Source organism: Paroedura picta, chromosome 5, assembly GCF_049243985.1.
Source record: "Paroedura picta isolate Pp20150507F chromosome 5, Ppicta_v3.0, whole genome shotgun sequence".
Taxonomy (NCBI): Eukaryota; Metazoa; Chordata; class Lepidosauria; order Squamata; family Gekkonidae; genus Paroedura; species Paroedura picta.
Genome location: NC_135373.1, coordinates 111,346,100 through 111,372,558, shown reverse-complemented (window position 1 = coordinate 111,372,558; position 26,459 = coordinate 111,346,100). Strand labels below are relative to the sequence as shown.

General features: G+C 44.5%; 1 protein-coding gene and 1 long non-coding RNA gene across 3 annotated transcripts in view; one reads left to right on the top strand and one right to left on the bottom strand.

Annotated features, from left to right (window-relative positions):
* Positions 1-505: 505 nt before the first annotated feature.
* Positions 506-26,459, bottom strand: part of PKP2 (plakophilin 2) — a 62,891-nt gene continuing 36,937 nt past the window's right edge. The window contains exons 7-13 of one of the 2 annotated variants that reach the window (XM_077339900.1): positions 14,862-14,979; positions 12,524-12,685; positions 9,426-9,599; positions 8,232-8,385; positions 7,172-7,361; positions 3,835-3,910; positions 506-1,607 (exon numbers count right to left, since the gene is read on the bottom strand). In XM_077339900.1, the coding sequence (XP_077196015.1) occupies positions 1,539-1,607; positions 3,835-3,910; positions 7,172-7,361; positions 8,232-8,385; positions 9,426-9,599; positions 12,524-12,685; positions 14,862-14,979 (943 nt within the window). In that variant the 3' untranslated portion in view covers positions 506-1,538. Of the gene's footprint in view, positions 1,608-3,834; positions 3,911-5,281; positions 5,385-7,171; positions 7,362-8,231; positions 8,386-9,425; positions 9,600-12,523; positions 12,686-14,861; positions 14,980-26,459 lie in introns of those variants that run through there. The other variant, XM_077339901.1, reaches the window with a different exon arrangement.
* On the top strand, positions 11,277-25,068 carry LOC143838515 (uncharacterized). Its single transcript, XR_013231407.1, has 3 exons — positions 11,277-11,503; positions 15,723-15,798; positions 24,454-25,068. It is a non-coding gene; the product is annotated as an uncharacterized LOC143838515 (long non-coding RNA).

Below are 26,459 nucleotides of genomic sequence, written 5' to 3'. Positions count from 1 at the left end.
GGCTAACCCTGCTTATCTTCTGAGATCTGGGCCTATTCTGCACACAATAGATAATGCACTTTCAGTGCACTTTAGAAGTAGATTTTCCTTTTCTGCACAGGAAAATCCAGCTGCCAAAGCACATTGAAAATGCATTATTCTATTTCTGCAGAATAGGCCCACATGAGATTGGATAGCCTGAGCTATCCAGGTCAGGGCTTGCTTCCTTACATGGGGCTGCTTTGATGTGAAGTTGGGCTTTGCCACTTTTCTCTATGCGAAGGAGTCTCAAAGCGGCTTACATTCGCCTTCCCTTTCCTCTCCCCACAACACACACCCAGTGGGGTAGGGTAAGGCTGAGAGAGCCCTGATATTACTGTCTGGTTGGAACAGCTCTATCAGTGCTGTGGCAAGGCCAAGGTCACCCAGCTGGCTGCATGTGGAGGAGGAGCGGGGAATCTGTACACCTATACTATACTATACTAAGCTGGTTAGCTAGCAAACCTAAGTAAAAAAGTAGAAATAATGATAAGATAACAATTTTAATATAGCAGTTTTGCAATGGTTGAGTCTTCAAACAAGACAGAGCTGTGATCTGGAGAAGTCAAAATATGGATGTTTATAAGGAATACAGAAAGGCAATCTCAAATTTATATGCATTTAAAAAAAAAACAGCTCCTTTAACATCTTATTTCAATTCCACATTCTTAAAAAAAGAAGTTTTGGCAAACACACATACATGAGGCAAAAACCGTTCCAGCAGTGCAGCAGAAAATTACACCCGAGATAGTTTCATGTTTCTAAAGTAGTCTAATGGCTTTTACTTTCAACAGACTGCATCATGGTTACCAACCTCCAGGTGGGGCCTGGATATTTCCTGGAATTACAACGGCTCTCCAGACTATCTAAATCACTTGTTTATTATTTATCCAAAACATTTATTCCATTTCCTGGAGAAGAGAACTGCTTTGGATGGTGAACTGCACAGCATTAACCCCGACTGAGATCCTTCCCTCCCTAGACTTCACACTCCCAGGCCTTGCCCTCAAATCTCCAGGTATTTCCAAACCTGGAGTTGGCAACCCTAAGCTGCATAGATGCCTGTTAGACAGAAGCAGTTTTGTCCAAAGCGATGATTAGGGATTTTTTTTTAAAGAGTAGCAATCCCCACAAACAAGAAAAAGATGCATCTGGAATTATCGAGCCCACTTGGTCTTTGGTTTCTGGTATGTTATAAAGCAGCATATCAAAACTAATCTACTGAAGGGCATTACTCTCTGAACCTGGGCAACTGTGGTATGAACATCAGCTTTTGACCAGGTTGCAACCGGGATTTACAAATGAGTCCTGAGTTGAATCTGGCTACGGAGCCACAGTATAAGGCAGATAACATTGGAAAGGGGACAATTTCTTCTCATTGTCCGCTGGAAGTATAAAATTAGCCTCTACGGGAAGGTGCTCTGAAGTTCTTGCTGGTGAATAAATGCACAGGAGATGCTTGCCCCACATTTCCATCTGGTCTCCTTTCATCAGTCTCCTTGGGGTCTGTCGCCTCTGTTTCAGTCTTTGAGTGAATTGTAGGCTCTCAATGTCCGGTTATTGACGAAATCGGTCTTTCTAAAGCCAGCCTTTTAAAGAAAAATTAAATGGATTAATGTATAGTGAAGAAATGCCGCAAATAGAAGAACAGAGGTTCATTTGTCGTGAAGAACGAATGCTAAGTTGAGTGTGAAAGGTATATATTAAGTGTGCAGTCTCCCCCATCCTACTTTAGGATGCTTAGGGCTGATCCTGCGTTGAGCAGGGGGTTGGACTAGATGGCCTGCATGGCCCCTTCCAACTCTATGATTCTATGATTCTACTCGCACCTGCATGGTGGACTTTTTCTCATGATTTGGAAGACAGAGAGATGAAGCTTCAGACAACTCTGTGGCCCAGCTCTTGGCTCCATTGCAACAATCACTTTTTCTTATGTGGCAAGGTATAATTTTTGCAGCAGAACCCATAGCCAATCCACGGGGGTTGGGAAGTGAGAAGCGTGAGTGATGGTGGTGTTTGATGCAGCATGCAGAGTCGGTTTATCCATGTAGCACGTGTAGCACATGCAAAACCTTAAACCACTCCTGGCAGCATGACACAACTTCCAGTGTTCTAGGAATCACCTGAAATTCTAGTAACAACATCGTTTCCAATTATTTCTAGAGCGAGGAGATGTCATTTCTTCGTGCAAGGCCACAATAAGAGACCTGATCATCCCATGCAGTCTGAGGATGCAAAAATGGCATGGGGAGGAAGGTAGTGAGCAGAAAAGGGGCACTGTGGCACACAGTTCTCCCTGCACATTGATACAAAGTCCTTGTAGAGGAAGAAGAGTTGCTTTTTATACCCCACTTTTCACTGACCAAAGGAGTCTCAAAGCAGCTTATCATCGCCTTCCCTTCTTCTTCCCACAACAGATGCCCTGTGAGGGAGGTGGGGGTGAGAGAGCCCTGCTTGGTCAGATCAGCACTATTAGAGCTGTGGTGAGTCCAAGGTCACCCAGCTGGCTGCAGGTGTAGGAGCGGGGAATTGAACCCTGTTTGCCAGATTATAAGCCGCCGCTCTTAACCACGACACCACGCTGTGTCACCCACCAGCAGACTTGAAGGTTTTGTAATCTACAGTGAAGAACACACTGGGATAGTCTACACTTGATGCCAGAGTTCCAGAACTGGAACTGGACAGGTGTCATTTGTTCCTAAAAAGCAGCTACAGGGACATTTGCATGGGGGCATCACTTCTGGCCTGTACTGAATCTGTGACTCTCAAGAACTCAAACTCTACCTTGGGAACTTTTTCTACAATAAATAATGCCTTAAACTCTGATAAGAAAAGAATTCAAGTGCCTGTGTTGTGCATTTTTTCTCTGTACGAGGCCAAAAGTAGCCCAAGGAAGGGGGAATATAGGGAGGAGGGAGAATTAACCCTTTGCTTTCGCCAGGGCTGGATCCCTAATCAATATGACCAATCTCCTACAGCTGCTTCTCTGGGCAAAGAGACCATGCTGGGAATCCCAACCATGTACCTCAAGGACCACATGCAATTTGGGATAGAAACTATAAGGCATCCGTAGCAGCCATAAATTAGATGTGGCTCTGTAATCCATATAACCAGTGCTGCTTTAAAATCAATGTTGGAATCTACGAGATCACAGTCAATTGCAAAAATGTCTAAGGCAGGGGTAGTCAACCTGTGGTCCTCCAGATGTCCATGGACTACAATTCCCATGAGCCCCTGCCAGCATTTGCTGGCAGGGGCCCATGGGAATTGTAGTCCATGAACATCTGGAGGACCACAGGTTGACTACCCCTGGTCTAAGGAACCCAATCATTGTCAAAACAGGCTGACTGGCAAAGGCAGAAGCTGGACATGTTAAAGAGAGAATAATTTTAAACCCATCTTTGCCAATTTCTTATTTATATCATATCCGCGTTTACAACTGGAAGGCACTCATTCTTTTGAACGGTTCTGGGACCGTAGCCTCCAGCGACAACCGGCAGCATTACCTTGGAAGTGGCAGCATGTTAATACGTTCCTTGAGTACTGGAATCATTCCCTTTTTACTTTTTGCCAGCCTAAAACTTGTACATAGAGATATCGAGGTCAGTCTCAAAAAGGCTAACGTTAGATAGAATCCCAGAACTGTGCATAAACACCCATCAGCTTTAGTTTCTCTCTCTCTCTCACACACACATACACACTTTGTTTGTTTTTATGCTGCCTTTTACTGAACTTTGTTTAAACTTCTTTGGGGGAAGAAAAAACACACTGAAACAACGAGAACTACAACAAACTACAACACACTGCTAAACTTACCTTTTTATAGGCATTGTGGAGATCAACATGAGACCATAACGAGTATAAGAGGATGGAAGCAGCTCTGCCAACTTTGCTGAGGATAGAAATACCATCATCATCATCATCATCATCAACATCATCATCATCATCATCATCATAATCAACATCATCATCATCATCATCATCATCATCATCAACATCATCATCAACATCATCAACATCATCATCAATATCATCATCATCATCATCAACATCATCATCATCATCAAATGGTTCAGATAGGGTTGCCAACTCTGTATTGGGAAATTCCTGGAGATTTTGGGGTGGTGCCCAAGGAGGGTGGAGTTTGAGGTGGATGAGAGCTCACTGGATATGTTATCCCACAGTCCTCCCTCTAAAGTGGCCATTTCCTCTAGGGCCAGGGATGGCCAAACTGTGGCTCTCCATAGGTCCATGGACTACAATTCCCATGAGCCCCTGGGGCTCATGGGAATTGTAGACCATGGACCTATGGAGAGCCACAGTTTGGCCACACCTGCTCTAGGGGAACTCATTTCTCTAGTCAGGAGATGAGTTATAATTCCTGGAGAACACCAGGCCCCACCCAGAAGCTAGCAAACCCCGGAGTCAAACATTACTGTACAATACGAAGTTTAAAAGAACAATTCCACCCACAGGTTTACAATTTAAATGGACACAGCCTTTAGCAAATAAGGGACACCAAAGGAAGGATAATAGAAGGGAAGCGACAGAGGCAAAACAGATATATTTTCAGTGGGGGCAGAGCAAGTTCCAAAGAAAATGAAAGTTTCAAAGGAAAGAGACAGCAAAAGAGCCCACCCAGAAGCAAGAGACAGAAGTGACAGAGGTTTGGGTGAGGAGGGGTATATTATCAGAAGGCCAAAAGAGGAAGACGGAGCTCAAAAGGTTGATAAAAAAGCAGTGCCATCCTAAACAGACTTGCTCCCCTATAAAGCTTGAATAAAAGAATAAGCTTGGTCTAGTGGTTAAGAGTGGCAGCTTCTAATCTGGCGAGCTGTGTTTGATTTCCCGCTCCTCCACATGCAGCCAGCTGGGCTCCTCACAGCCCTGATAGAGCTGTTCTCACAGAGCAATCCTGTCAGAGCTCTTTCAACCCCACCTACCTAACAGGGTATCTGTTGTGGGGAGAGGAAGGGAAGGCGATTGTAAGCTGCTTTGAGATTTCTTAGGGTAGCGAAAAGTGGGGTATAAAAACCAACTCCCTATTATATACTTATTATAAAAGAGGACACCAGTATGTTTGGGACATGAGAAATGGAAGCATTTCCTAAGAGTAAGACAAAAAGAAGATACCACTATAGGAGAAAGGAGGCAGAGCAAACTGTTGTTTCAGATGAGTAAAGCTTAAAATATCGAGGACCCAAAGTCAAAAATGGCAACAAAACAACATGGGATTAGAAAAAAGGAGTCAAATACAAGACAGAAGTGATATTGAATATTAAAAGAAAAACTGATAGGATTGAGGAAAAAAGGAGAAGAGGATCTCTAGATAGGGGTAGTCAAACTGCGGCCCTCTGCCAACTTTGCTGAGGATAGAAATACCATCATCATCATCATCATCATCATCATCATCATCAAATGGTTCAAATAGGGTTGCCAACTCTGTATTGGGAAATTCCTGGAGATTTTGGGGTGGTGCCCAAGGAGGGTGGAGTTTGAGGTAGATGAGAGCTCACTAGATATGTTATCCCACAGTCCATGGACTACAATTCCCATGAGCCCCTGCCAACGTTTGCTGGCAGGGGCTCATGGGAATTGTAGTCCATGGACATCTGGAGGGCCGCAGTTTGATTACCCCTGATCTAGAATGTGAAACTCCAGATCCAAACGAAGGAACAGCGATGAATTACTGTTAATAGATATGGGAAAAGAACATTGAGAAGGACGAAACAGCCCCCCTCCCCAAATACATGGCAAAGAGATAACCGGATGATGAATGGTTTCAAAAGTTTACGATAAGTAAACGAAAAGAATGCTGTCCATGGATGAGGTTAGTGAAAATGCAAGAAAGCAGATCCAGTGGAATTTCAAGAATGAAAACCAGACTGAAGGGAATGAACTATGAATGAGACAACTGGAGGCATAATCTTAAACAGACCCAGCACCCTTCTAAATCCACTGCAGTCAATGGGCTTAGAAGGGTGTAACTTTGCTGAAGACTGCAATCGTGTAGAATTTTCAAATAAATAAGAAAACCGTGAGCAGTTAAAAGAATGAAGAGAAGGGGGCAAAGGAACAGCAAGGCGTTTTAAATGAAGCAATTGGAGCTGGGTCCAGCCTTTAATTGGTTTGGGAAAATAGAAATGGAGAGCAATGTCATCAAACTGAGAAAACCGATGAAAAAGAGTGAGGCGACTAAAAGAAACAATGGAAGGAGTTGGCAGAGATGCATGAATGGCAGAAATGTTGTCCACAAAAAATTGACCTGCAGCCTGAGAAGAAAGAAAGGGAAGTCATGATCAAAAAAAGAGTAGAAATATGAATTCAAAGTGGAGAAACAGAAGCAAAAGGAAATAGTCTTGTTTAACAGAAGCAAAAGAAATGGGGATCAAAAGGAAATGGTCACTGTAAACAAAAGATCAAACAAAAACTAATGAAAGAAATATCTAAAATGTATAAGATCATAAACAGTGCAGAACGCACGTAATGTATGCTCACGAGCAAGAAAAGAACTAACCAGGGCCGAGAAAGGGAAGGCCAAGAAGGATGCAGAAGAAGTGTAGCTAAATATTTAAATGCTGCCGATAAGGATGCAGAAAGCATAGTATAAAAGCAGGACTGACAGGTGGGAATTCACATGATGGAATAACATCTTATCATTCCTCCTTCCCACATTTCAATACACAGAAAAGCAATATACCATGAAGAATCCTCCTTGTTGCTTAACTTTCTGCGTGCGGAGATTTTTTATTTTTAACGCTGAGGAACAGTTTATCATTTGGAATCCCGCCTGCAATCCGGACACAGACCATACACAAGTGTACCAGCACATAGAAGCAATTTTTCCAGTGACTTAGGAGAGATTCAGATGCAACCTTCCACCACAAGATTGTAAGCAGCAGTAGGGATATATCAGCGGAGAATGGATTTGTATGTACTTTCCAGGTACTGAAAAATATCCGTCCACTCTTGAAACCTCTCATTAAACTGGGTTACACGTAGCTGCTAACCTAAGTAAGCAATCATTTAAAACATGGCATGTCAGCTATTGTTCCATTGTAAAGTCACAGAGCAAGGTATTTACACAGCATCACAGGGATCCTGTTCTAGGTCAAATCTATAGGATGCCTGTGTTAGTGTCAAAGTGGCTTACCTTTCACTTGTGCTGATGTTCATCACCTTTGAGATGCCGTCAGAGTTCAGGAGAAGGCGTGCATTCTGGGAGCTGCTCTGAGTCAAGTTGTACAAAGCGTAACACGCAGATGCAGTGGTCTCATTGGCAATGTCAGAATGCGAGACAAAATCTGGAAGTATGGCGACCAAATCGGACAAGACTTCCCTGGCTAGAAAAGGAATGGGAAATGTCCTTATTTTAGCAATTATATTTGCAGTTTCCCATCTTTGCAATAGTCAGCATTTAGAAGAAGAAGAAAAGTTGGTTCTTATATGCTGCTTTTCCCTAACCGAAGGAGGCTCAAAGCGGCTTACAGTCGCCTTCCCATTCCTCTCCCCACAACAGACACCCTGTGGGGTGGGTGAGGCTGAGAAAGCGCTGATATCACAATTTTATCAGTGCCGTGGCGAGCCCAAGGTCACCCAGCTGGCTGCATGTGGAGGAGTGCAGAATCGAACCTAGCATGCCAGATTAGAAGTCCGCACTCCTAACCACTACACCAAACTGGCTCTCCTGCCATTTATACCCTGCTGCAGCCTGAAACGATCCCTAAAACGATGCTATTGGGGGAAAAAGAGGATCATGTACAAGTGCATGAAGGGTTAGCCAGAGGTCTGCAACAGGAGAGGGAAACTGAGGGGGAAAAAATCATGTCCCTCTATGCTTTTAAAGCAAATTCACCTTGATTGAAATTATAGTCCTCTGTGAAAATGGCAAAGGAAGGCCAAGTGAGGACAGCCATGACAGGGGGAAGAGTATGACAGGGCACTGATGATGCCTTTGAACGTCAGCGCAGAATGAGCAAAAACAACCATCGCAATTCAAACATAACTCCAAAAGCGTTCCTATCACTTCATTCTATCTCAAATAGGAAACGTTTCAATGGATGTAATCCACAGTGGAAGGCTGTTTACTGAGGTAAAGCTTTTCGTGACTAGAAGTTCAAGAACAATTATTCCTGCTAAAAATTCTTCCATTTGATAGACTAGTGTGCTCTTAACGTCCCGACAAAACTTTTAGCCAGTTGTTACGTATTTACCTATCTCATTCCGCAGTGAGGCATTACGAGACAAATTCCTGATCAGGGAGACGGCCGTTTTCCTGACGCTTGGATTGCTCGAGTGAAGCATGTTTCGGATGCTTGGGAGGCCGTTCGCCTTCTGGACAATGATATGGGCTACTCCAAAGGGCATCTATCAGACAACAGATAGAATTGTCAGGCTTTGTGAACCATCCCCTCACAGGATTTCATTAACTTGGGTCGGAATGACCGTATGAAATGAAATTTGACTTTGACAGTAATTCATCCTTTTCTCTCAGATGCATTATTAATACTACTGTCCTTCAAGGAGCATTTTTAAGGCTGTCGAGTAGGGTTGCCAACCTACAGTTGCTGGCTGGAGATGTCCTGCTCGTAAAACTGATCTGAAGGCAATACAGAGATGTCCACCTGGAGAAAATGGCTGCTTCCTAAGGTGAACTCTGGCATAATAACCCACTGAAGTCTGTCCCCTCCCCAAACCCTGCTCTCCTCAAGCTTCACCCCCCCAAATTTCCAAGTTTCCAACCAACTTGGAGCTTTTACCAACCTTTGAAGCCAAATGCTTATTAATAACCAGGAGAATTCTAGTTCTGCCCGGGGGTGGGGGGCGGAGAAGACTCTAGGGATTTCTAGTATGGCATTTTCAGCACCTCACCAAATTACAATACCCGTTGAGGGAAGTCCCACAAACAACCCTAACATAAACCTGAAATAAATGTGTATGATGTTCCTGGGAAGACTAGCCTAGATCCTGAACTGCATTAGAGAACTAGGCAAGTGACAGAATTTTCACACTATCAGACAAATGTGGTGCCTGAATTTCCACAAAACTCCCACAGTCCTGTTTTCAAAGTCAGGACTTCTGCAGTTGAAAAACAGGAAGGGAAAAGTTCTTCCACAGAGGTAGCTGGTCAGAACAGGGGCACACCAGGATGTAAAAACAGCCTAGGAGCGAGCAAAGATCAGAGGCAGACCCTCAGGGCCTCCCGGCCCACCTAAATATCGACACCCAAGTCTTCATCCCAAGACTGCAAGCTTCTTGTATCAACACTGAATAAGACTGGATCTGTAGCTTCTTCATCACCCAACAGTCTGAAGAATGTTCCTCTGGAGTTAGAAACTATCAAGAGGGAACACTTTAAAGGCTCTAAACGTGGCTTTCAATGTCCTACAGAAACAAAAGCTACTTACCGGTCCGTTCCCTGCTGTGAGGTTCTGGAGCGCCCCCAGGGAGGCTTCCCAGGTGAAGTTCCTGGTGCTTTTCGCTATTAACGACAGGTATATCCTTATCAGCGTGGAGTGCCAGAGTTTTTCGACGCCCTGGGGGTTGCTCTTTTCCTCTGGCAAGGGCGGGTCCTGTTTGTTCTAAATATCCAAGCAGATTAAACAATTAGAAAACAAGCACTACAGGAGGCCTTTTTGCATCAAACCGAAAGGCTGCACAGGAGGCCGAAAACACTCCTCCGGCACGGCAGTAGCAGCTGCAAGTAGGGGTGGAGCGGTAGCCACACTCTCCGTTCCCATGCCACTTGCTGCTGCCATTGCCCTAACCTCTGCTCTCCCCCCTTTTTTTCCTCTGCCACACCATCACAAGAACACACACAAAACCACAATGTTGCTCAGACACCTCGTTGCCCTGAAGCTATGCTGTAGTGTTAGGACTGCCAGGCTGTGGTTGGCAACCAAGCAGGAGTTTATGTGGTACAGAGAAACAGAGGGCATCATCAGTGACGATATGACACCAGTCCTTTCTAGGAATTGATGGGGAATCTATGGTAAAACCATAGTTTCCAGCAATTCCTAGAGAGAACTGGCAGCCTCCCTTAAAAATTGCCGGAAACTCACTTCGGAGCTTTCTCTAGAAATGATGTCACCCTGTTGGGCAACTCTGAGATTCTAAGTTGAGTGCTAGAGTGCCCAACTGATATAGCACTTCAGAGGCATAGAGGCACTACTGAGACTGTTTCTGCATTAGGGTTTTGGCTTGGATTTGCATTTGTATAGGGTAGAGTTTTTCGCCCATTTCTGCACTGGAAATTTCCCTTTCGGGTGCAGACTCGAACTGCCTCCTCATTTGCCCTGCAGCAAGGGAATCCTAAGAAATCCGGTTTTCATTTTCTGAAGTGGGGACTAACGGGGGCTGTTCAGTGTGGAAATGCATGTATTCAGTTTTTCGTGGCGTCTGCCATTTTGAGTGGTTGGGTGTGCCCCTTTCCTCAGGGCTGTCCTCCATCCCCACTCCCTCCCTCCCCCTCGCATGGGAAAGGTGCCCTAGTGCTCCCCTCTTACATATGCCCGAAATCTCTTTCCCCCAAATAAGCACACCTTCATTCCACATTCCCTTACCTCCCCATTCCCTTCCCAAGGTGTTTTTTAAAAAAATAAGATTACTGCATTACAAAGCTGCCGCATTATAACATTATAACAAGCAAGCTTCCCTTCCCGTCCTAGAGGATTGGAGAAGGCAGAGGGCTTCTGAAGGAGGTGGGGTGGTATACAGGGAGAAATCTGCACATGCCTCCCTGATGCTGCTCAGAATGGCTATCAAATGGGGTGGGGAAGTGCCAAGGTCCCCTTGCTTCCCCGCCTTTTTGAGCAGAGCCGCAGCTCTGGAAGAAAGCCGTTTCCCTCCAAAGCAGCTCAGCTATGCTTTGCTAATCCAATGGAAGAGGGGTTTGTCTGAACAGGTACATACATTCTGCTAACAGCTGGCTAATAAATTGGATCTGTCTGAAATGTTAGGAAAACATCTATTAGCAACCAGTTACTAAAACAGAATACAAAGGCATTTTCAGAATGCCTCCGAAGCCTTGCCCGATCTTAAAAGTGAACAAGTTTACTGCAGCATAAGGTCTCAGGAGCCAGAGACCACTTCATCTCTTGGCAGACAGATTTATACCTAAAAGTAGAAACATCAGAAGAGGGGGAGGAATTTGTGACTAAGAGAGTTCAGGAGGGCCAGTTTCCCAGGACAAGTTCCAAAACAGCGCATTACAGAGTGCGGATAAAAACAAAACCCAGTCAGAAGAGTAAATATTCCACTGGGAGTGGACGAGGAACGTTCCCAACTCCTGATGAACTGGCAAAGAAGGACGAATGGGAACGGTGCAGATAAACCTAACCCAACCCAGCTTAAAGCAAAGACCCTCGTATCAGATTGAATTTCTGGCTGTAAAATCCCTGCAGAGACTGACCTCTTCATAGCCCTCTTCATAACCTAGGCTAAAACCAGCTGCCCTCAGCAAAAAAGAAAAGAAAACAAAAACCAGGTAAGAGACGACTGCTGCATCTCTCAAGGAAACGTGATCATAGACATCTGCTTCTCCTCACCAGTTAAGAACTAATCTGTGTATGTTCACACTTACTGCCCTTTGCTTGCAAGCCTTCTGAAACACACAGACATGCCTATGTTGCTTGCTCTGCTCTGTTTTGGGTCACATCAGATCAGTACGTGAAAAGAAACAACTGACACATTTTGAAAGTCTTCTCCCTTTTTCTCTTTTTCACCAGGACTGCAAACTGTTGGGGGCAGGTAGCATTTGGCATGGGACATGAGGGAGAAGAGAGGCATGAATTAGCGGGCAAAATAAGCTCTGGATTATTAGAAAGGTCCTTAGGAAGCTATTACGTCTCTTCTCAGTCTCCTCCAGACTGAACATCCCCAAGTCCCTCAGCTTTTTCCTCATCAGGCTTGGTTTCTGTTGACCTCCTTTTCGAAGTGAGCCCTCCAGAACTGTATGCAGTACTCCAGGCTTGGCCTGACCAATGCAGTGTAAAAGGTAAAGGTAAAGGTATCCCCTGTGCAAGCACCGAGTCATGTCTGACCCTTGGGTTGATGCCCTCTAGCGTTTTCATGGCAGACTCAATACGGGGTGGTTTGCCAGTGCCTTCCCCAGTCATGACCGTTTACCCCCCAGCAGCAAGCTGGGTACTCATTTTACCGACCTCGGAAGGATGGAAGGCTGAGTCAACCTTGAGCCGGCTGCTGGGATTGAACTCCCAACCTCATGGGCAAAGCTTTCAGGCGGCTGCCTTACCACTCTGCGCCACAAGAGGCTCTAATGCAGTGTACCAACACCTTAATTAATATTTTAAAAAATAATATTTATAGATGCCTCTGCTGTCATTTTGTCTGTGTGACTAGCACAGAATTACCACATGAGAAGGGATTTTAAAAAATGTCACCTAGGCTAATTTTCCTGACCAAACAGGGGACTGTCCATCACCACCCCTGGTCCCACATGCAACTGGGGAATCATGCATTTGCTCAGCACCGAGGTCACCATTACCTGCTTTGCTTTTTTGCTCCTTGATCCAAAACACCCAATGCTATTGTTGTTGGGGGAAACGTCTCTTCTTTGTATATAGATATTCTGGGTGTAGCTGCTTGGGAGCTCCGACTCTAATTGGTAGGAGAGATTATGAAGAATGCACACACAATTCTCTGTGGCCTGGAAGAATGAACAAACACAAAGGGGCTGTGCAAATCATCAGAGACAAGGAAAGGACCTGACATGCACTTCTGATTCAGTCACTGAGCTCTTCGGCCTTAGGTTACAGCTCCTGGTGGATTATGGATTACTGTCTATTGCCGTAATTTCCTTCTACAGAAAAGACTGTGCCTGTCCTCAGGGTCAACTTTGACCAAGCAGAGGATGGCAAAAATGAAAGGGCTTTGCAAGGTTTTCTCCCTGTAATTACACAGACTATTTTCCCCCACCAAACTATTAGAATTGATATTTGTTCATAGAATCATAGAATCAAAGAGTTGGAAGGGGCCATACAGGCCATCTAGTCCAACCCCCTGCTCAACGCAGGATCAGCCCTAAGCATTGTTGGTAGAGTTTAAACATGTAAGCAGAGCCCAGTACCAGGCTGCAGTTTTATTAAGAAGAGAAACAACTTTGTATAGAAAGAGAGGTGAAAGAGGCCTGAACTGTCCAGCGATCTGACTGTTTTCTTCATCCATTCAGTCTGTTGGCTCCGGAGGGCAGTAGGGAGGGAGTGTGCTCAAAAGAGCAGGAAGTCTCCAATTGAGCCAATCAGGACACAGAGGAGATTATTTAAAAAATATCAGGAAGTTCCTGATTGAAATATGCTAACTACACATCTCCTCTGATGCCCCCTGCAGGGCTTTCCCCATATTCCATGAAATCATGCAAACTTCAGATCTTGCATATTCCAAAAGTCACAATTTATATCACAATTTAAATTTCTGGAATTGAAAGAAGTTTTATCACGTTCTCATTCCAACCTTCACCACAAGGACCTCAAGCTGATGTATGTAATTCTTCAATACTAACAGCAGTACCATCATAGAATCATAGAGTTGGAAGGGGCCATACAGGCCATCTAGTCCATCATGGACACAAAAGACCACTGGAGCCCAAATAATGCATTACTGTGCAGAAATCTCTTCTGTATTTTCTCTGCTTGCTTTGGTAGTGGTGGAAAGGGCCATCAAACCACAGCCCATTTATGGAGACCCTGAAGAGTTTTCAAGGCAAGAGACTCACACGTGGTTTTGCCATTGCCTGCCTCTATGCAGTGACCCTGGGCTTCCTTGGTGGTCTCCCATCCTAATACTACCCAGGCCTGACCCTGCTTAACTTTTCAAAATCATATGAGATTGGGCTAACCTGGAACATCCAGGTCAGGGTAGCTTGCTTTGGGTTAACAATTTATCAGGCAAGGGGAATGTTTAACAATGTTGTCAGTTCATTAACTGAACTCATGGCTGAGAAGTACTCAGTAACGCAGAAATTAACTTATTAATAACATAGAAATTAACTTATTATTTCAGTGTAAATTATTAAATAATTAACTTATTAATAACTACGTACGTTAAATAATTAACTTATTAACTCTTTGGGCTGTCTGTAGGAACCCTGCATTCCAATCCCAACTCAGTTATGAACTTAGTTTGGACAGCTGTGGTCCAGCTGCTGTCACCCGAATATTTGGATACGTGAAGCCACGTATGAAATCAAACCTTGATCCATTTAGCCCAAGCTTGGGCTCTTTAGGACCCCAGTCTTCCTTATCAATGCTACCTTGAGATCACTTATTAAGTCAAGATGCAAGAGACTGGAAGGAAGGACTTTATGCATTCAAAATACATCATCCTTTAGGGCAGTGGTCCCCAACCTTTTTATCACCGGGGACCACTCTACGCAGGGGACCACTCACCAGGGACCACTCAAAGCCTTTTACTGAGGCCCGATTGGGGGGGTAGTTTACTCCTCTACTCTCAACCACTGCCCTAACACTCTCTGATCGCTATGTTAATGTTTAAACATCCCTTCAAAATAAGATACAGACACGCCAGAACAATGAAGTGTGTTGTAAAGGGCTGGGGGGGGATGAAGTAAAGGGCCGGGGGGGGGGGGAGAAGGCGTCCTTTGGGGCCCACCTCCAATTAGTTGAAGGACCACATGTGGGCCGCGGCCCACAGGTTGGAAATCGCTACTTTAACCCACCCATCTTCCCTAGGAGATATATCACAAGATTGCTGTGTGGATGATGAAGCAGGATAATTTAAAAAAAACAAAACACTTCTGGATAGCACATTAAATTAAGTTAAATTATCAGTGCATCCCACCCAAGGCATGAATATGGAAGATCTACCTTGTCATCAGGTTGATGGTCTGCAGTTGTCCCTTGTATGTAATACACCAACGAATCAATCAGCCCGTTACATTCTCTCATCCTTTTTCTTCCTTCAGGACCAGCAGAGCTCATGTTTCTGTTAAAACAATGAATTAAAATTGATTACAGGGCTTGCAAGCATAACTTTCTTATACCCATTTCTGTCAATGGTTCTTGCTTCTGAAGCAGAGGGTGCTGGGTTTGTATAAAGTGCCGTCGAGTTGCAGACAACTTATAGGGAGCCTGTAGGATTTTCAAGGTAAGAGACCAACAGAGGTGGCTTGCCATTGCCTTCCTCTGCTTAGCAACCCTGAAATTCCTTGGTGGTCACCCATCCAAATGCTAACCAGGGCTGACCCTGCTTAGCGTCTGAGATCTTATAAGATCTGGTTTGTATAGGCCATTCTGGTAAGGAAGGAAGATGCTAATTCACGTGAAAACAATCCTAGGGTATCTTTCCCAGCCCGACTCCTTCAGACTCCACCTTGTATATACAAAATATTTGCCTTTGTGATCCACACCCTGAGGATGTTGTGTGGATGATGAGATAAGTTAAATAATAGCCCAGATGAGCTTATAAATGTAAATCAACATCTATCTTTTCTATTATGGGATGTGGACCCATATACTACTAGGTCACTGGCCTAAAAAATTAAAATTAAAATTAATACACTTTTATGATTCCCCCGACGTGATAAGATACAATGGCTTAAGGCTTTAAGTCAAAGAGCATTATAAAGGAAAGGAAGAATAATAGCTCAGTTTAGTGAGAGTTCCAAGGGTTTTAAAAATAATCATTTAGCCATTGTGACTTCACTCTAGTTATGTTTAAAATTTTAGAGATGGGAGTCTGAAGATGCATGGAATATGTAATGACAGTTGCCAGTTTCTTTTGCAAGGAGAAGAAATGAATCAGGTAAGATACTATATAGAATTCTGCCTTGTAGTCTGAACTACACACACGGAACATTTTTCTGACATCATGTTTTCATGAAACTTCTGACAATTTCATGACTCATGAGTACTGATGCATCTTTGAAAGTTATGCTGGAAGTGATCCAGAATGGTATTAGGACATGTCCTGAGAAGTTATTGGTCCTGATCCTACACAAGTCTCCCCAGTCACTTAGATCCTCAAAAGTCTCTTTCTGAGTATCTCTTGTAGGCAAAGATTTAAAAAACAATTCACCTGAATTTGGTTAATTCTCGGTCAGCAATGCTCACATCTCCATGGCTGGAATCTGTCTTCCTCTGTGACTTGATTTATTCAAATAATTTACAATGGTTGACTTTTTTTTTAAATTATGTGAACCTCTTTGAACAACAATAATTTCTGAATCAACCTCATTTTGGTGGTTCACGCCCATCCCTAAACATAGATATATTATTATATCTCTCTTGATTCATCTTTTTACGACACACTTCCTGGCTGACAATGTTTCAAACAGCTGAAAATTTATCCTAATAACAATGATGCAAGAAGAGGAAATATATTCTCTTTGCAAAATTAAACTTCGTTGCCCAATTCTCTTGATGATAGATTTTTTTTCTTAATTCTATTTGATTTCGAGGAAGAAGAAAGTACAAAATATCAACAACTTGGATCAAAATCTTAGAAAATCCGTAATAAAGACTTATGTACACATGTGCTAAATTTATTTGATTTATATATTTATATTTGTATTTGTATTTGTATTTGTATTTGTATTTGTATTTGTATTTGTATTTGTATTTGTATTTGTATTTGTATTTGTATTTGTATTTGTATTTGTATTTGTATTTATATTTATATACCGCCCTCCCCCGAAGGCTCAGGGCGGTTTACAAGGAACAGGAAACAGGTACAGATAACATAAGGAAGCACATGTGGCAACAGCAATAACAATACAGCAATAATAACTCCAACATGATAATAGCAGTAATAATAAGATAGAATTTACAAGCACTTTCAAATGTGGTGCTTTTGAATCAAATGCTAAAAGGCACCGAAACTTTAAGGTAAGAAACTGAAATGTGTCTTTTTTTTTTTTAAAGGGGATTTTAAAAAGCATCCCGCCCCTTTATTTGCACTGGGGGTCTGAAAATAAATAGCAGCAGGGTGCTTCTGTTTATCCCCTTCTTAAGATGGCTTGCCCAGTTCTCTCTTCCACCATTTCCCCCTCATAGCTATTGTGAGGTAGGTTAGGTTAAGAGTGAGCAAACTTTGCGGCACAACCTAACTCTGACTGCCTTCCTGGCATTCTAACCATTCCCCTACGCTGGCTCTCACACATACTAGGCAAACAGACAAGACTAAACAAGCCAAAGGCCCTTTGCCCTTGGGGGTCATTACATTTTTGCGTGACAAAAATTTTGCTGTAACACCCTCTAATCTCTCTACTGCAAACTGGGCCAATGAAACATTTGTCATGACACTTCGACATAGTCACTGCGATATCCCAGGAGCCCAGGTGAGCACCCAAAACTCAAATCCCACAAGATGGCACACCTTCTGGAAGCATCCACTAAGTGCACAAAACTCCACACAGTAAAGTTAGCAAGCGAGCCTTATATCATGCAGAAGTATTTTTTTCATTTCTCTTCTTGTTTGGAAATTAAATATTTGCTTTTGGGTTGGGCGGGGGAAAATCTCCCCTGAAATGCATTCTGAAAAGAGTGGCATATTTTACACTTAAATGACAAATTACATAAATCTACGTAGTGATACAGGAGAGAATTAGCCTTTTCAGCTGCCACCAGAAGAAAGCAAATTTCATGCTCTGCTTTTATTAATGGACTAGATGACCCTGGAGATGCCTTCAACTCTATGATTCTATGGCGACAGATAGACGTTAGTCCCAATGCTGTTTCCTAGATGGAATTAGGGCTATGCTCACAACATTCCAGTTCTTGTACCATGCTCCTTTGTTACACCAGGCTGACAGTTCTACCTCACGTACTATATTCATTACTATATTCCTACCGCCCCAAGAAGCTCAGGCTCCAACCAGGCCAGGTCTTGTCAGGGCTGCCTGGGGCGGTGCAGGGAGGAACAGAATCCCTGCCAGCACACCCCGCTCCGAAAAGGCCCACCGAAGATTGCGGAGGCCTTGGCAGGCCTTTTGGGGGCTGGGGGTGGGCTTCGACTTGCCTTCCCAGGGCAGGGGAGGGGGGGCATAGCACCTGTTGCATTCCTGCCCGCAACGGGCTATGCCCCTAGTAACTACATAATTATAGAATGTAAGAATTTGATCCTCGATTGTTAAGTTCTATTACTGCGATTTTAAAATCACTTTCATAGAATCATAGAGTTGGAAAGGGCCATACAGGCCATCTAGTCCAACCCCCTGCTCAACGCAGGATCAGCCCTAAGCACCCCAAAGCATCCAAGAAAAGTGTGTATCCAGCCTTTGCTTGAAGACTGCCAGTGAGAGGGAGCTCACCACCTCCTTAGGCAGCCTATTCCACTGCTGAACTACTCTGCCTGTGAAATTTTTTTTCCTGATATCTAGCCTATATCGTTGTGCTTGAAGTTTAAACCCATTACTGCGTGTTTCCTTCTTGCAGAAAACATAGGTTCTTCTTGCTTTCTGATATTCTTACAGAATATGCCCAGATTCACATAGCATGAAGACTTTTTGCCCTCAGCCTGCACAAACTGCTGGATCACTATTTCCATGCGCTTTAAAAAGCATGGAAACTATTATGCTTGGTTTCCCCGTGATATGAAGGCACTTAAGAGGACATGTCCTCTCTTTCATCACACTGCAAGTTCTGTTGACAAGAACAGGTCTGCAAAGGTCTTGTCCGCACCTACAGAAGTTGATTTCAGGGTATGTGGGAGCTAAATAAAACAGGACGATAAGGATGTAATTTTTGACACCACTGGCTGCACTGCAGGGCACTGAACGGATTTTCAATCAGATTTAGCTGTGGCTGTAGCAAATCCAGTGTTGTGTAATTGATGGTTGCTTTCCTTCTCTGGCTTGTTTTCCTTCTCTGCAAGTAGAAACTCCTGTGTCTTTTGGCAAGAAATAGAGTGTACTGTGAACAATAATTTAAGCAGAGAACACATTTGCTTTTTGTTTTTGGTGGGAAAACCTGAATCTTAAGAACATGCACCTGCCTGTACATGCCACTTCCTTTTCCCTTTCTTTAAACTGGCTTCCTCTTTTATTCTGCAGCCAGTACAAAGTGTTTCTTTGGGTGGAACGACAGCATGCTGGCAAACGTGATTCTCAGATCCTTGTTTGATGAGAAAAGGTGAACGTGCCCTGGCCTGGATGCTCCAGGCTATCCCAATCTTATCAGAGCTCTGAAGCTAAGCAGGGTCAGCCCTGGATAGGAGACCTTCAAGGAATACATGATGCAGAGACAGGCAGTTGTGTAAGCTACCTAGGAAGGTCTCTTGTCTTGAAAACCCTGCAGGGTCACAGTAAGTTGGCTAAGACTTGATGACACTTTACACACACAGAAGTGCCTTTAAAATAAATTAATTTCAGGGCTTGGGGGAAGAAGAACATTTCAGTCCATGGGAGAACTGCTGTGCTGTGATTGGTGGCTTGCTGTGATTGACAAACCAAGGAACAAGGGGGGGGAGAAGTTCGTTTTGCTTTCCCTTGCAGCCTCTTTGGAAGGCAAAGATTCATGACCGGGCAGAGGGAAAATGTGGGAGGGGTCTCCCGTGAGGAGGGCTGCAAATGCAAGGTTTACCATCCCGCATTTGCAAGCAGGAGGCCGTGTGTATTTTACCCTCCGTGCGGAAATCGTCATTATCTAACTCCTATTATCTCTCTTCAGCTTGCTTTAAGCTTTTAAATCTTCTAATGGCAATCGTCTTCTCAAACTAGGGTTGCCAATCTTGGCTGGATATCCCCAGGGCTTATCACAGATCTCCAGGCAACAAATTCAATGGGATATAATGCCATAGAAGTCCCTCCCTTCCCGAAACCTCACCCTCCTCTGGCTCCACCCCCAACATCTCCATGTATTTTGCAACCCAGAACTGACAATTCTACCTAAGACCAAGAACGTCTACTTCTATCACTTGTTGTTGCCCTTTTCATCTGACCCACCCCCACCCCAAACCTTCATTATGTTTTGGCTTTGTCCCTCACAGCAGTTGAGAAATGATAGAAAGACCTATAGTTTCCACGACAATATCTTGGCTTGATCCTCCTCTATAAACACTTTCCCTCTCCTCCCTCTATTCCCCCTCCCCACTCTAGATTGTATACCTGCAGGGAAGTGAAGCAGATTACAGTCCTGTTTTGTGTATATATTTGAATATCAGCTCACCAATGTGACATTGGCACTTGTTCCATCACCCCATTTCCTCCTGCTGGTGGACACTGGTGGACAGAGATGGAGCGTAGGGAGGGCAGGGAACCCAGTGGGGCACAATGCCAGAATCCACTCACCAAAGTATCCATTTTTCCACAGAATGGATCTCTGTAGTCTGGAGATGAGCTGTAATTCGGGGGGATCCCCAGGTCCTATCTGGAGGCTGGCAACTTTATCCCTAATGTTGATTCTTCCTATTTCCAGCACCGTCGGTTTTGGTGACAGGAAAGATCAAATTCAGCACTTCCAAGAGCTGGAACCTCAACGTGCCCCTCAGATAGAAAAATCTGCTCTGGTTCAATGCCTTAAGGGACCTATTTGGTGGCAAGGTGTCACTGAAATGTTTTAAGCCAATCAATATACAGCACACCTGTGCTGAGGGTAACACAGCGTTCTTTAATTACATAACTGCAGAATAAAAAATAATAATAGTTTAAGGCTAATGCCATGCCATTAATGCAGCATGGCAGGGTAGTTATTTATTTTGCAGGCTTGTAATTTGCGACTGTGTAATAATAGCACTACCGCATCTCATAATAAAGCTAAGGCGAGCCTGTGGTCTGGCAACGCTTTTGAGGAAAAAGAGGGCTAGGCATATCTTCCAAAACAAATGCAAGGAACGATCCTACAGGGAGCACTTGCTAAGCGTTGTAAGCATCCAAATATATCTCTTGGAGTTCCCCAATTAGAATATTTATTCTTCAAAATGCTATCTTATAGTCTCCCATTTATTCACGTATCAAAAGGTTTTGGATTTGTGCAATAGTGCATGATAGATGTTGATGTTTTTACGTTTTATATGTGTACATGCATTGAAATAAATATTTGCATTTTAATATTTAATACTTATTTTGCTGTTGCTCAATTTTTAGGAATTGCTGATAGGGAAGTTACAGAGCTGGATTTCTTTTCTGGCAAAGAACCCACTATGAGTGCTCTTAAAATGTTACATCTGTTATCTTGCACTCAGTAGCTGGAAGTTTACATGTATCTCCTAACCTCTCCTGGCCCAAAGATTCATTCATCACAGAGTGATCGATATCTGACATTTGCTCATGAGAGAAAAACCAAGAGGCACTTTGTGTAGATCCGTTGGCTTAAAAGAAAAGGGAAACACTGGAGAAAGTATTCTCTTATGTGCCAAAGAGAAGATCACTGTTCAGAGTACAACAGAAAGGCTTATGCTGGAAGTCACGCCAGTGATGAGGTAATACATGCAAAGCCTATGCAAAGATGAAAGTCAACCAAAAACATGGAACCAAAATGTTTCAGGGAGTGAGATCACTTTGCAAAAATCATGCTCCATTCAGGGAAGGAGAGATGCAAGCTGAAGATCACAATTCCACTTTCATTTGGTTGGCTTTAGGAGTCTAGGAACCACAGAGATTGAGCAACAGAAGAATATTCTACAAGACACGTGAAAATTCACTCAGGCTGAGAGAGGCTGCCTGCCTGCCTGCCTGCCTGCCCGCCCGTCCATCCGTCCATCCGTCCGTCCGTCCGTCCGTCCGTCCGTCCGTCCGTCCGTCCGTCCATCCATCCATCCATCCATCCATCCATCCATCCATCAAACATAAAACCACTTATTGGGGGCAGGCTATCCTATCCCCACTCACAGAACAGGCATAATGCCCTGGGGGTGGGGTTAATCGGGAGTAGCTCATGGAGGAGCCCAGATCTTAATTGCCCTGGCCTCAGCCAAAGACCCAACGGAAGAGTTCCATCTTGCAGACCCTATGGAACTGTGACAATTCCATCAGAGCCCTCAGCTCTCCAGGGGGCTCATTCCACCTGGTTGTGGCCAGGTGAACCTCCCTCAGGTCAGGGATCTCCAGTAAATTTGCACCCAAAGAGCGAAGAGCTCTCCATGGAGCAAATATCACCAAAAAAAGAGAGTGGGATTTCACTGCTCTTTCTGTCAAAGGGAATAGTGGTATATTTCATAGAATCATAGAGTTGGAAAGGACCTCCAAGGTCATCTAGTCCAACCTCCTGCACAATGCAGGAACTCACAACTACCTGCCTACCCACAATGACCCCAATTTCATGCACAAATGATCCCCCTTCCACAAAAATCTCCATAATTCACCTACCATCCCACGATGACGATCAGCAATTCCTTGGGTATGCAAAGAAGGGCCACAAGGAACAAACACTGGCACATCCCTTCCAGCCCACCCACTCACACTCTGCCTAAGTTCATACACATCACAATGGAATTGTCTACTTCTCCCACCTCTGTATTTGTGTGAGTTGGTTTAGTCTACTGGGGTGGAGTACCTGCCCTGCTTTGTTCTGTTTGTTACCCTGAGCTTGCTTATTCTGAAATCAGTTGCTAACATCTCTGTATTCTCTTGTTAAAAAAAGAGGTGCTGTTTTGAGCACACTTGTCTCTGCTGGGAACTCAAGGGCAGGAATCTCAGAGAGTCTCCTAATCCTGATTTACAACTAAAAGGGAATATTACAAGAACAAGAATGTTTTGCTTTTCATGGAGTGGAGAAATGCATTTTGTTTGGACAGTTGGGCTAGATGAATAGTCCACATTTTTGTTTTCAGCCTTTTCCTCTCTCTTATCTGGAAACAGTCAGGAATAGGGGAGTCAGTTGCTCCCAAACCTCAGTGCCAAGTACCAACCACAAAGGTTTTGGAAATGAAGTCTATGAGATAATAATGTAGGTCAGCGGTTCTCAACCTAGGGGTTGTGGCCCCTTTTTTGGTCACCTGGCCCCTTCCACAGGGGTTGCCAGGTTGCTGCAGCGGCAGGTGGTGGCGGCAGGTGGTGGTGGAGCCATGTCACTGGCCACCTCCACTCCACCTTGACTGCTGTGCACCTGCATGTGCGTGCCCACCCCACACGCACGCCGCACACGTGCACGCTGCCCCCACCAAAGTTGGGGTCATGGCGGTTAAAAGGTTGAGAACCACCGGTGTAGGGGGTTGGACTAGATGACCCTGCATGTCCCTTCCAGCTCTAGAATTCTATGATCAGCTGACCTCTCAACTGGGACTCTGACACCTATGAGGGACACAAGACTTGGGGTAGGGTAGGGTGCTTAGCCACCCGAAGCGGCCGGTCTCTCTCGGCGCAGCTAGCACCGGGAGACACTGGCCACTTTGGGCGCCGAAGCACCCAACCCTAACTTGGAGGTGTAAGGGGCTACATGGTATCTTCCTAGATGTTTCTGGAAAGGATTCTTTGACCCAGGTGGGTGTGAGCAAAGGGACATTATAAAAACCTTCAGTACCAAAAAAAACTCCTGGTACAAAGGGAGATGGATCCATTTTGGTGGTCTGTTTTGCAAAGGCTATTTTGGGTAGCTCAAGCTGAGAAAATGGACTCTCACACGTGAGATCCAGCAGAAGGTCACCATGGCCAGATGAAGCAAATAGAATCATAGAATCATAGAATCATAGAATTGGAAGGGGCCATACAGGCCATCTAGTCCAACCCCTGCTCAACGCAGGATCAGCCCTAAGCATCCTAAAGCATCCAAGAAAAGTGTGTATCCAACCTTTGCTTGAAGACTGCCAGTGAGGGGGAGCTCACCACCTCCTTAGGCAGCCTATTCCACTGCTGAACTACTCTGACTGTGAAAATTTTTTTCCTGATATCTAGCCTATATCGTTGTTCTGCCTGCCTGAACCAAGCCTCCAAAGTTCCGCCTGCCTGAACCAAGCCTCCAAGGAATCTTTTAGAATGCTATAACTTCCAGCTTAAATAGCTTGCTTTAGAACAGCTAAGCTGTGGCTCTCCAGGTGTCCATGGACTACAATTCCCACGAGCCCTTGCCAGCACAGGGCAGCTCGTGGGAATTGTAGTCCATAGACATCTGGATCTGGTCTTTAAAAAAATCCTTGTCTCGCAATATTTGGTGTATTTTCTCCTTTGTGGCAATTCACCCATTTCCTCCCCAACATGTAACAACTGGATCAAGAACAACTCAGGTAGTTATGCGCACAAACAACAGCATTGCTTTCCTCTCTGCAACCAAGGCTGCAGGTGACAGATTTTTACAACCCACGCAATGAACATGGCAGCCATTACAAAAGGAAGGACTAATTGGAGATTTGTTATCTGGCAGATGTGCAAGCACTTAGGCAAATTGTTTGTCAGCACCCGTTCCCTCTGGGGGCCCTCTGGAGCAAAGCAATCTAACTCTATGGAAATCTACACAACTTTGTAGATTCAGCATGCAACCAAAAATGTATGTGATTTAAATAACTGTGTCCTGTTTTTCTTCCCAAAAGGGCCCAAAGTCCCTCGACAACAACACAAACACACCCAAGACAAACCAGCAAACAAAACAGGACAGCAGTCTGTATTGAGCCGGTCTGGAGTTCAAGAGCCCGATTGTACCAAGACAATGCCTGCAAGTCATGGGCTATGACCCAAAGAGCTAAGAGGCCTTTGGCCATGCACTTCTGGCCCCCTCAAGCTTTGTGATACCTAAAGCAGGGAGGGAAAGCAAGATCTCAGCACTATTATGGCTGGGCAAGACGTTCTTCCCACTGTTTCTTTCCCCGCCAGACAGCTATGCCCAATTAGTTGGTTTACATGCAGTACAGTCCTAAGCAGCATTGCCAACATGGGCCAGGGAAATTCCTGTAGAATTTCCTGTAGAGCGTCCTCCGGAGCTCCCATGGACCGCCAGGGTTAGAGTCAAAACAGAGACAATGCTATTTGATGCATGAAAGAGCTCCTAAGAATTTTTCTCTTAGAAAACAGCTAATGTGCAAGGTCTAAATTTGGAGAGGGACCACACTGCGGCAGGAAGGATGCACTTTCCCAACCTTAAAACTGCTGCTATGTGCTCCGGAATGAAGGCACCTGCATATACCCAAACATAGCAAATGACAGATCTGTAAGGCTTTTTTGGTCTAGAACTGAGGTAGTCAAAACTGTGGCCCTCCAGATGTCCATGGACTACAATTCCCATGAGCCCCTGCCAGCGAATGCCAGCAAATGCTGGGAATTGTAGTCCATGGACATCTGGAGGGCCGCAGTTTTGACTACCCCTGGTCTAGAAAGATGGCATGGTGGGGGAAAGGCTTAACCCTCCTTCTCCCCTGCAGCCCGGATCTGAATTAGAGCCCTATGTGTTTTACGCTTCACAGCAATAACATAAAAGAGGAAAAAAACCACCATAAAAACGCTTGCATGTTCTATACATGGAACTTCCAACGCTGTGCTTGCTTTCACCCTGCGGAACCTAGCTATCTGAATGTTTGCCTCCTCCTCTCTGTGTAGCCATGGGGGGATCCTCATCTCAGGGCCTCGTCTCTGCAATATCAGAACATCAAAGCGAGATGAGAAGGCATTTTAAGTGGGAGCTCCCAGGTTGTGGCAAATCCTCCCCTTTGGCAGACCATGCGTCGGAGCCTGGCTTCAGTCAAGAATCCGTACTTTGAGTGTTCAGAGATAAGGCTTCCTGCTTGCCCAAAGTGTCCCACACCGGCACATGGCCATTCCCCAAGGAAGACAAAGTTCACAGGTGTCATAATCAATGCACAATGATAGAAGACATGTCAGGTATAACTCTGCAACGTTTATGGCACCAAAAAGCCACCCCTCCAACAAGCCTCTCGGTTTTATTTGCGTTCTTCATTGCCAAGTCGCAATGTTCTCACTTTGCGCTGGTTAATGATTCTTTACAGAATTGCCATCAGTGGCCTTGGAATGCGCCCACAGATGTTCAGGCTTAACAGAACCTGTACATCCAACCTGTCTATGCTGAATTGTGTGTGTATGTAGAATCATAGAGTTGGAAGGGGCCATGCAGGCCGTCTAGTAGTCCAACTCCCTGATCAGCGCAGGATCAGCCTAAAGCATTCAGGATAAGTATCTGTCCAGCTGCTGCTTAGAATCATAGAGTGATAGAGTTGGAAGGGGCTAGACAGGCCATCCAGTCCAACCCTCAGCTCAATGCAGGATCAGCCTAAAGTATCCAGAAGAACTATGTGTCCAGCTGCTGCTTGAAGACCGCCAGGAGGCTCACTGCCTGTTCCGCTGCTGAACTACTCTATGAATTTTTTTAAAATTAAATGTTCATACATAAAAGCTATCTCCCTGAAACTAGACCCCCTGCCTATCACACACGGATAGTATATTTCTTTACTAGGGTTGCCAACCTGGAGATCTCCCACCAAAATAGATTTTTAGACTACCAAATTAGTGAAAGTGGTTGCTAGGAACTCTAGGGCAGGGGTGGCCCAACTGTGGCTCTCCAGATGTCCATGGACCTTAATTTCCACGA